Here is a 10995-nt window from a genome sequence, read left to right as displayed (position 1 = left end):
AATATTTACATATATTTCTCTGCCCAGTTTCACCTCTGGCTCCACACATTGCTGGCAAGTGGCACCCAGGTATGTTAGCTGGACCTGTGCATTTTAAAGGAGAGCATCTCTTTCTGAAATTTCATACCTGATATTTATTATTTTTTTAAAAAAAAATTCTTTAGAGCATTTGCACCCTGCTCTCCAGCCGAAAAGGCACCTGGAGGCACACATTAAAATTACAAGGAGACAGCCTACACCCACAGGATTACAATCGGAAAGACATGACACACAAGGAAAAAGGGAGAGACGGAAGCAACCCCAGGCACCAATTGTTAAGTAGTAGTTCTGGCATGCTCCGGTTTTCAGACGAGGCCCTACTCTGGGTCCCTTGACCCCAGTTGAGGTCACTCTGTTGTTTTTAGTGAGGTGTGTTTGAAGAAGTAGCTGTTTTCAAAGGCTTCTGGTTCATTTCTGACAGTGTTTTGAGTTTCAATACTGCTTTTAGACATTATTACTGCATTTGGCCTTTGTTAACATTTTGATTTTGCGATTGCCATTCAGAATGGGAAATGTGACATGTTTTTAAATATTGCCTGAAGTTTCTGATTTCTTAGTAGCCTTGAATATGTGTTTTAAATTATCATACCGTCCTCTAGGAGGTCAGTATCATCCATTACAACCAGCAAGTCATGAGCTCTCCCCTTTTTTGCTAATGGAAAGCAAGTAGTATTAATCTTAGAATCATAGAATTGTAGAGTTTGAAGGGATCTTGGGGATCATGTAGTCAAACCCCCTGCAGTACAGGAATCTTTTATGCAACGTGGGGCACGAACTCACAACCCTGAGATGAAGAGGCTTATGCTCTACCAACTGAGCTATCCCAGTTCAGAAACAAAAACACAACAAGCTGTTTTATTCTGAGTTAGACCCTTGGCCCATCTTAGTATTGACAGGGCTGATAATGTCCCCTTCCCAAAACCCTGAAGAACCTCTGCCAGTCAGTGTAGACAGTATTGAGCTGAATGAGCCAAGAATCTGACTCAATATATGCCAGCATATTTATTAGGACTATAGCTCAGTGGCATAAATAAATAAAACACCTTCCTTGGTTTCTAATTATAGGTTGTGTGAAGACAAGCCTTCCTTTTTTCCGCCCGAAACCTCCTGACAATCATTGGGTGACCCAAGTTCTAGCATTATTGAAAGAGTGTATGGGGATTTCCTACCTAGCAGGGCAGCCTGGATGATTCTAAATAGGAATCAAGTTTTGCAATCTAATCACTCAAGTCTGCTGTACAGGGGGAAAGTTTTGGGTTTTTTATGAACCAGGATGAAATGCTGTGAATGCATCTATTGCCCTCTGCTGGACAAACATTAGAATTGCCAGATCATATATATTTTGCCTCTGTGGGATCTGTTGTTATTTGGGGGGTGGGGGGTGGGGGTGGTTTCTATTCAGCACTCAAAAGCCAGGCATGGCTGAAATGTGTCTTTGAACTCTGTGCCTATGGGTAGAGGACAGAGAGGAATTTCTTGTTTCCTTTCTTTTGCAGAACTCTTTTTTATTAAAGATTTCCATAATATAGTAAGATAATAGAAAACCAATGTAAATGTTAAAAAGCAGATTTAGCTGACACGGGTGGTGCTGTGGTCTAAACCACAGAGCCTTGTTGTTTAGTCGTTTAGTCATGTCCGACTCTTCGTGTCCCCATGGACCAGAGCACACCAGGCACTCCTGTCTTCCACTGCCTCCCGCAGTTTGATCAAACTCATGCTGGTAGCTTCAAGAACACCATCCAACCATCTCATCCTCTGTCGTCCCCTTCTCCTTGTGCCCTTCATCTTTCCCAACATCAGGGTCTTTTCCAGGGAGTCTTCTCTTCTCATGAGGTGGCCAAAGTATTGGAGCCTCAGCTTCACGATCTGTCCTTCCAGTGAGCACTCAGGGCTGATTTCCTTCAGAATGGAGAGGCTTGATCTTCTTGCAGTCCATGGGACTCCCAAGAGTCTCCTCCAGCACCATAATTCAAAAGCATCAATTCTTCAGCTATCAGCCTTCTTTATGGTCCAGCTCTCACTTCCATACATCACTACTGGGAAAACCATAGCTTTTACTATACGGACCTTTGTTGGCAAGGTGATGTCACTACTTTTTAAGATGCTGTCTAGGTTTGTCATTGCTTTTCTCCCAAGAAGCAGGCGTCTTTTAATTTCGTGGCTGCTGTCACCATCTGCAGTGATCATGGAGCCCAAGAAAGTAAAATCTCTTACTGCCTCCATTTCTTCCCCTTCTATTTGCCAGGAGGTGATGGGACCAATGGCCATGATCTTCATTTTTTTGATGTTGAGCTTCAGACCATATTTTGCGCTCTCTTCTTTCACCCTCAATAAAAGGTTCTTTAATTCCTCCTCAAGCCTAAAGGTAAAGGTAAAGGTACCCCTGCCCGTACGGGCCAGTCTTGCCAGACTCTGGGGTTGGTGCGCCCATCTCACTCAAGAGGCCGGGGGCCAGCGCTGTCCGCAGACACTTCCAGGTCACGTGGCCAGCGTGACATCGCTGCTCTGGCCAGAGCCAGAGCCAGAGCCAGAGCCGCACACGGAAACGCCGTTTACCTTCCCGCTAGTAAGCGGTCCCTATTTATCTACTTGCACCCAGGGGTGCTTTCGAACTGCTAGGTTGGCAAATAAATGCTGGAAGTGTAAACATAATGAAGGGACGTTTTTTCATATGATGTGAACATACGAAAAAATGCATATAAAAAAAATGAAAAAGCTAAAGGATTTTGGGAAATGATACATAATGAAATGGAAAAGATATTTAAACTAGTTTTTCACCCTTGAGTTACCTCTCTCAGCAGCCTCCCATGCAAACATGCAAAGTAGCAAAAATAAATAAAATTAAAAAAAATGCAAAGAGCATGGGGCTTGCTTCCGAGTAACCCACGTGGCGAATTAACACTCGACAATAACAACGAAGAGGAAGGAGGAGGCGGAGGGAGAAAGTCGAACCCACGTGATACTCTCTCCGCCGCTTCCCTCTGGCTCTGCGCTCCGCCAATCATTTGCCCTTGCCCTTGCTCCTGCCCGGCACCACGATGGCGCCCGCGGAGCCGGAAATTTAACTTCCCTGCTTTTCCAGGAACCGGATGTGCCAGCTCTGAGGCAAACTGGGCAGCGGGGAAGCGGCGGGGTCCTGCTCCTGCCGGGCCCCGTTCCTCGTCCTCCGGCGGCGGCGATGAAGCTCCTTCCCCCGCGCCGGGCGGGGAGGCGTTTCGTGCTGGGCGCCGCCGTGCTGCTGTGGCAGCTGAGCGCGACCGCCCAGGCGGTGGAGCCCATCAGCCTGGGCTTGGCCATAGCCGGCGCCGCCGCCTCCGCCCTCACAGGAATCATCTCTTACCCGAAGCTCTACTGCTACTTCGCCCACTGCTGCCTCCACAAGCCTGGCGCCCGCAGCGGGACAGGTGAGCTGGATGGGGGGCGCGGGGGAGGGGGGAAAGAATTTCGCTTTTGGGTTCTGTGACGTCAGAGTGCAGCAGCCCAGGTGGGCAGAGTTCTGCTCAGAGGTGAGTGGTGTGCATGCTCTGACATCAGAGAAGGAAGGTGGAAGCAGATGCTCCCACTGGTGTCAGGGAAGGGGTGGGGAGTGGCAGCGTGGGGTCTGCCCTAAGTGTTTCTGTGGATCAGGAGATGACTGCTGTGACATCACAGGAAGAAGATGAAAGGAAAGAGTGTGCAGTTGTCAGGGAAGGAGAACCTTTTGGTCCATACAGCTCAGTATTGCTCACACCAACAGGCAGCATCTCTCTCCAGGGTTGCATACAGAATCTTTCCCAGCCCTACCTGAAGGTGTCACTGAGGACTGAACCTTGGACCTTCTGAATAAGCATTGCCTGCTTTATTACTAAGCTGTGGGTATCCTTTTCCCTCCTTTTTTATTTGCTCCGTTAGGCACTTTGACCACGGAACCCCTGCCCCCACTAACGACTGGATATGAAGGTTGAAAGAGCCAAGAAATTGTGACTCTGCTCATAAATCAAGAAACTGAGCCTTTCTCAGGGAATTTTAAGGGACTTGGGCTAGATAACCCTTAGGGTCACTTCCAGCACTAGAATTCTATTCTTCTTCTTACTTTGTGGCTCACTGGAGTAGTGCTTTTTCATACAGGTTGGGTTCCTCACACTAATCTTTGCCAGGCTAAAAATTATGCTTGCACAGAAGGACTTCAGATTTCCAAAATGCTCTTTTAATCAGTTACTCCTTTTATTCCCCCCCCCCAGTGCTTCAAGAGGGTTTGGATGACCAACTCTTTGGGCAGCATCTGGCGAAGAAGGTGATTGTGAAATCACTTACTGGATTTTTGAATAATCCAAACCCGAAGAAGCCGCTGACACTCTCCTTACATGGCTGGACTGGGACTGGCAAAAACTTTGCTAGTAGGATAATCGTGGAGAGCCTTTTTGAAGGAGGCCTCAACAGCAAATTTGTACATCAGTTTGTATCCACTCTGCATTTTCCTCATCAGCAGAACATTTCCCAGTACAAGGTAAAAAGACCGATTGCATCTTAAGACTAGATGTAACTATTTCCTTACAGCTGTGGTTCTGGGGAAGGGCTGCAACATGTCCTTGAACCCTGAAAGTGACTCCTGCTGGCCTAGATGGAGAACAAAAGAGGGGAGCAGGAACTAGGAACTAGCCTACCTACAAAAGTACAATGTACATTAATTGCTCACTCTTGCTTCTGGCCGTTGCCTATCACATACATGAGGCCCCCAGGAGGTTGCCTGGAAGGGTATGTGTCTCTTTGTCTGAAAAAAGTTTCCCACTGAGCTGAGGTGTCCCTACTTTTGAGTGAGAGAAGGGAGGGAAGGTGGGTGGGGACTTCGCCAGAACCACCATTGCCCCTCTCAAAGCCTATACCCCCTAAAGCAACCCCCTGCTATTTTTAGAGCCCTCCCCGCAAGCTGAGAAGGCAGGTTTAGCAATACTGTCAATAAACAGAACATGTTCTTTTGAAATGACTAGGACCAGTTGCAGATGTGGATCCGGGGCAATGTGAGCAGCTGCCCAAGATCCGTCTTCATATTTGACGAGATGGACAAGATGCACGCTGGCCTCATCGACTCCATCAAGCCTTTCCTGGACTACTATGAGGAGCTGGACGGTGTGTCTTACCGGAAAGCTATCTTCATCTTCCTCAGGTTAGGAACAAGCCTAGACGTGAAACTGCAAAAGTACTTCTAAATTTAGGAGCTGGTGCTAAAAGCTCTCGTCTCTCATCTTTGAGATATGTCCTGAAGAAAGATTTCATTACCATAGCCTAAGGCATTAAATTATTGATCATCTGGTTGCAGGGAATTTTCTTCTTCCAGCTTAGCTTCTTGCTTTACTATCATTAAATTACTAATTGCTTTCTAAACGGCTATTTCAAGGCAATTTACACAGTAGGTAATCAAAAACAGTGAAAAGACAGAAAAGCAGCTAATACATTTAAAACAAAACGAAAAAACTTTAAGCACTGGGCACTCATAGTAAAGATCCATTTATCCAGCTGGGAAAGTTTGTCAGAACAAATATGTCTTCAATTGTTTTCAGAAAGTGCAGATGGTGGGCACCTGCCATATCTGCAAAACTGGGGCAGCCACACAGAAGGCCCTACTCCAAGTTATTACAGAATGGGCTTCTGAGACACTTCACCACAGGGATCTACAGGGCATGTAAGGGATAAAGTGTTCTCTCAAGTAATCTTGAGTGGTGGCCACCAATCTATATAGCTTTAAAAGAGAATTAGACAGCGTTATGGAGGAAAGGGCTATCAATGACTACCAGCCATGATGGTTATGCTGTGTCTTCACAGTTGGAGCCAGTAATGCTACTTGTGGGACTCCCACAGGCATCTGGTTGGCAACTGTGAGAGCAGGATGCTGGACTTTTGTCCTGATCCATTGTCCTGATCCAGCAGGCTGCTGTTAGTTAACATGGTCCTAAGTTGTATAGGGATTTACATATCAGTACAGTCATACCTCGTGTTGCGTTTGCTTCATGATACGTTTTTTCAGGTTGCGTCCCGTGGTGACACAGAAGTACCGGAAAGGGTTACTTCCGGATTTCACCGCTCGCACATGCGCAGACATGCAAAATGACGTCATGCGCAGCGCAGACGCGGGTTGCGTTCTGCTCATGTTGCGAATGGGACTCCGGAACGGATCCTGTTCACAACCAGAGGTACCACTGTACTAGTTTCTTGAACTTGGGGTTGTAGCAAACTGGCAACTGGTACAAATTTTGCAAGGAAGGTTTTAAAAGCTGGCACTTGTTGAAAAACGCCTTCCTTTCTCACTTCAGTAATGCAGGGGCTGAAAAGATCACCGAGGTGGCGCTGGACTTCTGGAGGAGGGGAAAGAGGAGGGAGGAGCTGAGCTTACGGGACCTGGACCTGACCTTGTCTGTTTTCAATAACAAAAACAGTGAGTAATCAGGGATATTAAACCTGCAGTCCTTTTTTATTGATTGAAAGCATATTTTTCGCCCTATAGGACGCACTATTTCCCCTCCAAAAATGAAGGGGAAATGTGTGTGCTTCCTATGGGGCGAATGCAGGCTTTCGCTGAAGCCTGGAGAGCGAGAGGAGTCGGTGCGCACCAACCCCTCTCGCTCTCCAGGCTTCAGGAAGCTATCCGCAAGCCTTGCAAGCCCGGCGGGAGGTCCCGTGGGCTCGCAAGGCTTGCAGGCAGCAGCCTGCAGCCCACTAGCTCGGGGGACAGCGGGGAGGCGCAGCGCACCTTCCCGCTGTTCCCCGACCTGGTTTGGAGGCTGGCGCTGGGGAGAAGCGCACTTCTCCCCAGCGCCAGCCCCACAAGCTCGGGGGACAGCAGGGAGGCTGCCATCCCACTGTCCCCGACCTGGTTTGGATTCCCCGACCTGGTTTTGGGGGGGAAATAAAGGGGAAAAGTTTTTCCTTTATTTCCCCCCCAAAAAACTAGGTGCGTCCTATGGGATGAAAAATACGGTACTTGTAAACCATACTTTAGTGAAGAATAAAACAAGGTGGTGCTGTGTATATGGTGCTGTACACTGCCATGTTACCTTGCGTGAATTAGCAGCATGCAAATAAGATAAATCAATGCTGCCTAACACAGGGGTGGGAATCTGTAGGCCTGGGGACCAAATGAGGTTCTCAGGCCCCATCTCTCTGGCCCTCAGAAGGCTTCCCAAGCTCACTCCCCCCCCCCCCAGCTTAACCCTGTGGCCAGCTTGAGATACTTTTGGCTGCCTGGAATCTTTCCTTGAAAAGTGACTCTTACTTACCTTGATGATGCAGTGCTTTTTTCTGGGGGTACTCAAGAGTATGCAGTACCAGCATCTTGGGGTGTGCGAACCAGGCTTTTGTTTGGTGAAACTAGCATGTACGAAAGTTAAGAGTCCCATCCATTGTTCCTCCACTGGCTCTGCCTACTTTTACCTCTGGTCTTACCCTCCACTGGCATGTGGCCCCTGGAAGGTTTCCCAAGTGGGAATGTGGCCCCCCCTGACTAAAAAAGTCTCCGTGGATCACATGAAGAACATCCCAGCTCAGCAAGTAGCGCAAATGAAACCTCTAGTGACACAAAATCGTTATTGTTTGGCTTTTTACCAAACTGTTTGTGGTCCAGCACATAGTTAATACTATGGAACTTGCAGGAAGCAGTGATGGCCACCAACATAGATGGCTTTAAGAGGGGATTAAACAAATTCACAGAGGAGAGTGCTAGCCTACTTGCTGCATATGTTCTGCCTCCACGACTGAAGGCAGAAAATGCCTCTGAATAGCACTTGCTGGAAACCACAAGAGGGGAGAGGGCTGCTCTTGTGTTTGCGTACTGCTTGAGGGTTTTATGTTGGGGCATCTGGTTGGCTACTGTGAGAACAGGATGCTGGACTAAGTGGCCCATGGGCCTGATTATGATTATGTTATGATTTTGGCCATAATTTCCTGTACTATGTGTTTAGTCCCTCACCAAGCTTAAATTATTGTATTTGGGCATGGAGTGTACTGTATTGGGCTTTATTTTATTGTATTTATACCTTAAGCAATTCTGGACAAAATGATAAAATCAAAAAGAAAATTAATATATGAAAGAAAGAAAGAAAGAAAGAAAGAAAGAAAGAAAGAAAGAAAGAAAGAAAGAAATTTCCCCATACCAAACAAGATTGCTACCTTCCTTTGCAGGTGGCTTTTGGCACAGCAGCCTGATCGACAAACACCTCATCGATTATTTTGTACCCTTCCTGCCTCTGGAGTACAAGCATGTGAAAATGTGCATTCGGGTCGAGCTTGAATCCCGCGACTATGAGGTGGATGAGGACATTGTGACCCAGGTCGCCGACGAGATGACTTACTTCCCAAAAGAAGAGCGGATCTACTCTGATAAGGGATGCAAGACTGTTTGTACAAAGCTGGATTTCTACCTGTAATGCATATATTTATGATTACCTGATTTTCGAAGAAAATGAACCCAATCACAGAACTTTGAGAAACTGAATATTTTTTCTTTCTTTTTAAAAAAGAAAGAGAGGAGACAGCTCAATAGTTTCTCAGAGTGGAAGGAATGACAAACCTGATCCTACAAATTACTCAGTCTTGTTGCCTTGCTCTGGAGTGGACCAAACCACAACACATCTTTTACTGATGCCTGTCTTGTGAAAACCACCTGAATTTTTCCATATCTGTTTTATGGACCAGTATTCTAGAGAGTGACTATGTCTGTGACTGAGTTCTAATGAGATCTCTGATGTTGGAACCACCTTCCAATTTTCTTAAAAATTATGACTTCTCCCAAGGAATGAAGGAATGTTATTGAGGCAGTTTAGAAAAAGACGTGTAGCTTTCCATGAGCGCCAACTCTTTCTTGAATGGTTTCAGTAGTAGCGGCAGAGAGAGCTATGTAACATGGTATTTTCAAACTGTTTGCAGGGGTAGCTTTCTGTTCTTTGAAAGTGTTTGGGGGGTGGGGCAGTTCATCAACAAATTGGCCAGTATGGGTGGTAAAACCTCAGTGAGGGAATACTTGTGGGGGTCAGACTGGCTTCCACCTTGGCCCCCATCTCTATTCAGCAGCAGAATATTTGCGCCCTTATACATGTGAGGAGTGTAACAAACTTACCCACTGCCCTGTGTCAGCAGAGGTGGCCTTCTAGGCCACTCCCAGAATCCTTTGCAATGTGCAAGGTGTGACACAAAAGATTCCCTAAACCTCAAAACCTTAAAAACCACTGCCTTAAATCTCAGAATGCAGGGGGTTGTGAGAGATTTTGATATTCAGACTAATTTATATGTAAACAAATATGACAATTTCAGAAAGGCTTTTTGAAAACAGCACTCTCCACCAAAAGGCGTGTGTAGTAGTCGCTGGTGGCACTGACAGGGAGAGAGGGGTTGCTGGTTTTTTTACCAGCCTTAATTCCCACTTCTCTTGGCACCACTGAGGCAAAAACAGGCATGGGTTTCCAGGATGGTTTAAAGTACATGTGGGACAACTTCCACTCCTGCTGTTTTGTGGGTTGTGACAGCTTTCCAGGGGCTGATTTTGAGTGGTAGGGGAAGCCGTGTTGGATTTTCATCCCAATAAAGCAATCTTGTGCTGGAGAAGAGCAGTTGATAAATCAAAGCTCACGTAGGGCAGAAGGAAAACAGCTTTTCTCGATCTTACTGAACACAACTCCCAAGTTCTCAGCACTATCCTCTGAAAGCTCTCTCGGTGCATCTTCTTACTTTTCTAACTTAGCTTCGAGAAAAGCCAGTGGATCTAATGTTAAAAAGGCACTTGTCAAAGGGTGAGTGCATCTTACGAAAAGCACAAGTGCTGCTGTTGGATTATGCAGTTTTGTGTCAAGAGGTCCTCATTTCAACACTTGGCAGCATCTAGCTCACAGGCAGTCAGCCTGTGGCCTAATTTCACATTGGTGGCAGGAAGGAGTGTCGAAGAGAGAAAAATATAAAGGTTGCCACACACACTTTTGAGTTTGGTCATATCCTGCTGTTGGCACACATCCCAAGAAAATTCTCCTGGAGGAATCTGTTTGGTATAGCAAAGTTAACAGCTGCCCTTAACTGGGCATTTTTGTGTCAAGTCTGTGCATTTGTGAAGAAATGTTTTTTCATGGCTCACTTTTGCACGTAACTCGCCAAACCATGGACAGGGACACTTTTCACTATGGCTTGGCAGGACAAAACCAGGGGTAACAGCTGTCACAGTGATGGCTGCAAAGCAACTGCTATAATGTAGAAACAAGATTGAGTAGCAGGGCAGTATCACTGTAACATACTTTGCCAGCCAAGAAGTTCAAATTATCATTTTAAGTAACCATAAGTAAAAAACCCCACACATTTTGAGACATTGGATTAAGCCTACATAAAGTCAATGGCACTTTGGTCCTCTTGAAATCAATCTTAAATTCTACCCAACTCCCACTCCCATTTTTTCAAAAGCCTCTGTAGGAGTGAAGAACTGAACAAAGTGTGTTTGCAGGGTGGGGAGATGGTGAAACTTCCTTGCTGTGAACTACATGTGAAAGAGTTTGTTACAACCAACTTCTTCACACTGATTTTAAGTGCAACACATCACTTAGGCATCAGGCAGGCATATTCTGTGGTGGGAGGAGGCCCTGTCGAACTCAGGGGGACTTGCTTCTAAGTGCACACAGAGGATTGTGCTCTTATTGGTCTTCCTCAAACCCAGAATCAGCCAAAAGACATGGAGCAAATTGAACTAGGTGCTGTTGGGAGAAGACTGCAGCTTTGCCGATTATTACCCGATTATTCCCTCCTGCAACTGATTTTTTAAATAAAATTGTAAAATAATTAGTCAAATGTCTCTTTGTCCTGCATCTATTGAGTTAAAACAGGGGCAAGTAACCTTTTTCACAAACCATGGACCACTTTCCCTGGGGGGGTGGGGGTTGTAAACTGCTGCTGGTGGGTGAGCAAGTTAATGTAAATGACACCAATTGTACAGTAGGATACTGTTACAGTCAA

At 46.1% G+C, this 10995-nt stretch overlaps 1 protein-coding gene across 1 annotated transcript; it reads left to right on the top strand.

The window, feature by feature from the left end:
• Positions 1-3119: 3119 nt before the first annotated feature.
• LOC307207501 (torsin-1A-like) lies at positions 3120-10830 on the top strand. The gene is made up of 5 exons (XM_079961454.1): positions 3120-3443; positions 4260-4525; positions 5007-5182; positions 6327-6448; positions 8191-10830. The coding sequence occupies exons 1-5, from the start codon at positions 3218-3220 to the stop codon at positions 8433-8435; spliced, it is 1035 nt and encodes a 344-aa protein (XP_079817580.1). The 5' UTR covers positions 3120-3217; the 3' UTR covers positions 8436-10830.
• The last annotated feature ends 165 nt before the right edge of the window (positions 10831-10995 follow it).

The sequence above is a fragment of the Podarcis cretensis genome (genome assembly GCF_951804945.1).
Source record: "Podarcis cretensis genome assembly, chromosome: Z".
NCBI classification, from domain to species: Eukaryota; Metazoa; Chordata; class Lepidosauria; order Squamata; family Lacertidae; genus Podarcis; species Podarcis cretensis.
This window is presented reverse-complemented; position numbering and strand designations above follow the sequence as displayed.

Excerpts from the sequence above, each read along its gene's own strand:
- LOC307207501 (XM_079961454.1), top strand. The coding sequence starts at position 3,218 with ATGAAGCTCCTTCCCCCGCGCCGGGCGGGGAGGCGTTTCGTGCTGGGC. Across the intron at positions 3,444-4,259 it reads TGGCGCCCGCAGCGGGACAG|TGCTTCAAGAGGGTTTGGAT; the intron begins GTGAGCTGGATG and ends CCCCCCCCCCAG. Across the intron at positions 6,449-8,190 it reads TGTTTTCAATAACAAAAACA|GTGGCTTTTGGCACAGCAGC; the intron begins GTGAGTAATCAG and ends CTTCCTTTGCAG.